At 38.9% G+C, this 5,000-nt stretch overlaps 1 protein-coding gene across 1 annotated transcript in view; it reads left to right on the top strand.

Moving 5' to 3' along the window:
- The window catches only part of LOC115218038 (sodium- and chloride-dependent neutral and basic amino acid transporter B(0+)-like), a 43,030-nt gene that overhangs the window by 18,791 nt on the left and 19,239 nt on the right, over positions 1–5,000 (top strand). Inside the window, exons 4-5 of the mRNA XM_036507771.1 lie at positions 624–751; positions 4,126–4,295. Of these exons, the coding sequence (XP_036363664.1) occupies positions 624–751; positions 4,126–4,295 (298 nt within the window). The remainder of the gene's footprint in view (positions 1–623; positions 752–4,125; positions 4,296–5,000) is intronic.

Raw genomic sequence — 5,000 nt, 5'->3', positions numbered from 1 at the left:
CATAGGTGCAGGAGTGGCTGTGTGGTAAGTAGCTTGTTTACCAACCACATGGTTCCGGGTTCAGTCCCACTGCACAGCACCTTGGGCAAGTGTCTTCTACTATAGCCTCGGGCCGACCAAAGCTTTGTGAGTGGATTTGGGAGACGGAAACTGAAAGAAGCCCGTCGTATATATGTATATGTATATATATGTGTGTGTGTGTGTTTGTGTGTCTGTGTTTGTCCCCCTAGCATTGCTTGACAACCGATGCTGGTGTGTTTATGTCCCCGTCACTTAGTGTTTCGGCAAAAGAGACTGATAGAATAAGTACTGGGGCTTACAAAGAATAAGTCCCGGGGTCGATTTGCTCGACTAAAGGCGGTGCTCCAGCATGGCCGCAGTCAAATGACTGAAACAAGTAAAAGAGTAAAAGAGTAAAAGAGTATTCGTATCTACATGAATTAAATATGAAATATTAGTACGACCGATAGGTTATAATCGATTTCATCGATTTTAGCCATCTCCTGAAAAGTGATAGCCATGCTCTTTTGTTTACCCTGAAAAATATAAATATTAAAAAAAAATTGACGAAATAAAGAAAGATTTTCGACAAACAAAACCTTACTTATCTTCTACTGTTTCAGGAATTGGAATCTCCATGGCTATGATCTCCCTTGTTGTTGCTATTTATTACAACGTCATCATGGCATATACGTTATTTTATTTCTTCGCCTCCATGCAGTCAGTACTACCATGGTCCAACTGTGACAGTGTAAGTATCATTCCTTCTCTGGAGCTAGTTAGTTAGTTAGTTAATTTTGGCTCAAAAGCAAATAGCAAGGCCATGTAGGGGGACATGGAGTTAAGTACAGGGTGGTGTTCATGTAAAGAGTTCAGGCCACTTGAGGTCAAGGGAGACTTTGAACAAAGCGGTCGTCGGCGTCATCACCATCTCGTCTGGCAGCTTGTTCCACGGATCCGCAACCCGGACGGAGAAAGCCCCTCTCCTTCGATTGAGCTATTCGTGGTCGATGGATATCATCCATGTTGTAGCACCATCTACAAATTTGATTCTTGTTTTGTTTCGTCTCCTTAGTAATATCCTGATATTAAAAGAAATTTACAGCCACAATTTTTCCTTTCGTCCATATCCTGATCATCGTAGCTAAAACGTCCGCTTTCCATGGTGGCATGGGTGAAAGGTTTCGACAGAATCCGTCGAGCTGCAGGACCTCACCAAGATCCAGCGTCTCTTTTGACAAGGTGTCTACATCTGGTTACCCTTCCTAACGTCAAGGATTTTCCAGTGTAGACTGGACTTCTCCCTTTTCCTACTAACGGCATTAGTATGGTCACCAAGTGACTTGCAAGTACACACACACACACACACACACACACACACACACACACACACACATATATATATATATATATATATATATATTCGTGTGGCACCGTCCGTTTTGCTGTCTTTGTGTTCGTATGCATTCGATCCTTCTTCCAGGAAATCTACGCTCCTAGCTTAGTTTTTCTAATGCTCGTTGCTTAGTTTCTCCTGGAGGGCTGGCCGGTTCTCGTAATCTCAAGATTAATCAGCCGAAATTACTACGATGATCCGGTTCTTGACTGAAGACTGAGGGCTTCGAATGTCCTGTCTGTGTTTGTTGTATCGTCTTCTAAGTTTTTATGCGTTCTTGTCTCAGTCTGTATTTTTCTACATATCATAACATATATATATAAGTATTATGTATGTATGTCAAAGGTTGGAAGAACTCATGAGCAGTCAACCGCCATATATCAATTTGTACATGTGCATGTTTGTATGCATGTATGTATGCGCGGGGATTTGGAAATATCTGGGCTGGTGTCAAGAGGCGCAGTTGGGCCACTGGGAATGGGAGACCCCTCTGTTGTCAGAAGATCTCTCTAGAAGAGGGAAACTCTGGAAGAAAACCGGCGACACTGACAATATTCGATGATGTAGAGTAGTTCTTCTTTTCGACTTTATGTTGTCCATGTTCAGAGATTAGCAATGGATTGGATCGGTGCAAATCCTTATCCCAGAAAAAAAAATCAACACGCACGAGGGTTACCTAAAAGTAAACGGAAGCGTTCTCTGTGGGACAGGCCCGTCGTAATTCAAGCTTCCACCGCTTGAAGCCACTTGATGCGACCTACAGGCATCAGCCTGCCGACCTGCGTCGTCGAGTGAGGTCGCATTGTGACGTGGTGTGTCTTTGTGTTGCAGTGCTTCTCCCATGTTCGTCGACTTTTGCAATGGCTGGTCGTAGAATTCAGACGATGGCAATATTCGAACAGGAGTTTGCAGCCGTCGTGCTTTTGGTTGGTCAGTTTCGAGTCAAATTGTGCCATAAAACTCTCTTAAACAAAAGTACGCATACCCACACGTCCACATACCGATACTTGTCACACATATATACACATACGCAAATGTATACATATCTAGGCACATACAAACATATATATACATATGCATATATATATATGCATATATATATGCATATATATATATAATATATATATATATATATATATATATATATATATATATATAATATATATATATATATATATATATATATATATGCATATATATATATATATGCATATATATGTATATGTATATGATGAATTTCTCAAAACTGATGAAAGTTGTAAATAAATAATTATTAAAAATTCTGACTACCTCCTTTATACCCACATATATATAGCCTCTATCCACACACACACACACACACATACACACTTACACATTCTCTCATACACACACGCACGTGCACCTTCGCTTTGGGATCACCAATACTTTATTATCTCCCCTCCTTCCTAGCTCTCCTAACAACCTTTCTCCAGCCAGTCGCCATGATTGACCGCTAACTCCAAAAGCTTTTTTTTAGTCTCTCTGCTTATTTCCTCGTGTTCCTTTCTGTTGAAGAGCATAGGCTTCAATCATAAAATACCTTCTCACCTTCCCGAGCATCAAACTAATAAACCTGCTTGTTGTTTATACACCTGTCTTCGTCTTTTGTTTTTCTGTAAATCTCAACTATATACATACATACATATGTGTATATATATATATATATATATATATATATATATATATATATATATATATAACAAAATAATACATAAACATATGCATATATACATACATATATGTACATACCTACATCTATATGTATATATACATGCATATATGGGTACAGGACACAAAAACACGTTGAATACAATGAGAAACGAAAACATAAAAACAAAAACATAGAAACGGACTTTTTTCAAACAACGAAAAAACAGAGTACAAGACATACAACACAAGGAATAATCCCTTTCTTCAGTTGTCCCTGTTTCAGCTACTCCACATTCGAAGGTGAGGACAAGACGCGACTTCGTTGAAACAGTCCTTCCCGCAAAGCAAATTAAATAAAATTTGGGATTTTTTACGGAGGGGTAAAAGGGGTAACAAGAACAGGACAGTAAAAACAAAACAAGACAGTAAAACCAATACAAAACAGTAAAAGACAGGACAATGAGAATAACACAGTAAAAACAAACGATGGGGGCTGTTAAGCTGAGACGATGGAAAAATTATTTTGAACGCATTGAGAAAACAGTACATACATACATAAATGTGTGTGTGTGTGTGTTTGTGTACTTCATAGATGAGATCCAAATGTTTTCCATATACAACAAACTTGGTAGTGGTCAAGAAGTTTAAACTTGACCAGGTAAAGAAGTAAACGTCGGGACAAGCAAGTTAGACAGATCAATATATAAAGTATATTGAATACATGAAATTCAAAATATATAATGTATACGTATAAAAAGGTCCGACTTACACAGAAAATGAATGATATAGAAAATTCAAGGGAATGAGGAACAGTATTACAAATCCAACAGTTGTTTCTGGAGGTCGGTGGCCCATAATATTGTTTGTTTGTAGACTTATTCCGTCATAGACTGAAACGAGCCACCGTCTTCACGGAAGAGATCTTACATTCCCTCTTCGAACTTCTTTCCTTTATCACCTCACATTTTGTATGTGTGCCTATAAATATATGTGTGTGTGTGCGCACGAGCGTGTGCGTGTAATCTTTACATTATAACATCTGATTTTATGCATTTCAGTTTATCAACAGAACACTGAAGACTTGTGTCTCGGAGAGACTAATGTGTACAGGAAATGTAACCCTTGACAAAGCCGGTTGTATATGTAACGAAGCCCTAAATGAACCTGGTTACAATATCGCTTGTGTCAACAGCACAAACTTCGTAACAGCCCCAGCTCTTTATTTCGAGTTAGTTTTTGTTTTTTTCCTTCCTTTACTTTGCTTTTAATTCATGTCTATTGTAAGATTTGTTTGCTTCTCTTCTTACATATGCATTTTCGCTAGTCATTGCTATATATGTATATATTGTAAATTGCTGAGAGTAATTTCGAAGTTTTATCGATGGCGGCTTATTTAAACTGGACATTTTACAGTTGTGCAATGCATACTTAAGACCTATAAATGAAAGCAGCTCAAAACTAATGTATGTGGACGTGGATGTACATCACTTTTAAATTAATTATGTTTTAATTACGTAAGTGTGTGGTGTTTAATGCCAAGAGAAAAGCTGTTGAGCATATTCATGACCTACATAGGAAAATTGCTTTTTTAGGATTATATTACAGGTGCAGGTTTGGCTAAGTGGTAAGAAGCTTGCTTCCCAACCCCATGGTTCCGAGTTCAGACCCAATGCGTGGCACCCTGGGCAAGCCTCTTCCACTGCAACCTCGGGCCGATTAAAGCTTTATGAGTGAACATGGTAGACGGAAACTAAAATAAGTCCGTCGTACATATGTGTGTGTGTGTGTGTGTGTGTGTGTGTGTGTGTGTGTGTGTGTGTGTGTGTGTGTGTGTGTGTGTGTGTGTGTGTGTGTGTGTGTGTGTTGCTGTCTCTTTATTCCCCACCACAACTTGACAACTGCTAACTTAGCGGTTCGGACCTAAGTGCCAGGC

The sequence above is a fragment of the Octopus sinensis genome, linkage group LG12 (genome assembly GCF_006345805.1).
Source record: "Octopus sinensis linkage group LG12, ASM634580v1, whole genome shotgun sequence".
Taxonomy (NCBI): domain Eukaryota; kingdom Metazoa; phylum Mollusca; class Cephalopoda; order Octopoda; family Octopodidae; genus Octopus; species Octopus sinensis.
This window is presented reverse-complemented; position numbering and strand designations above follow the sequence as displayed.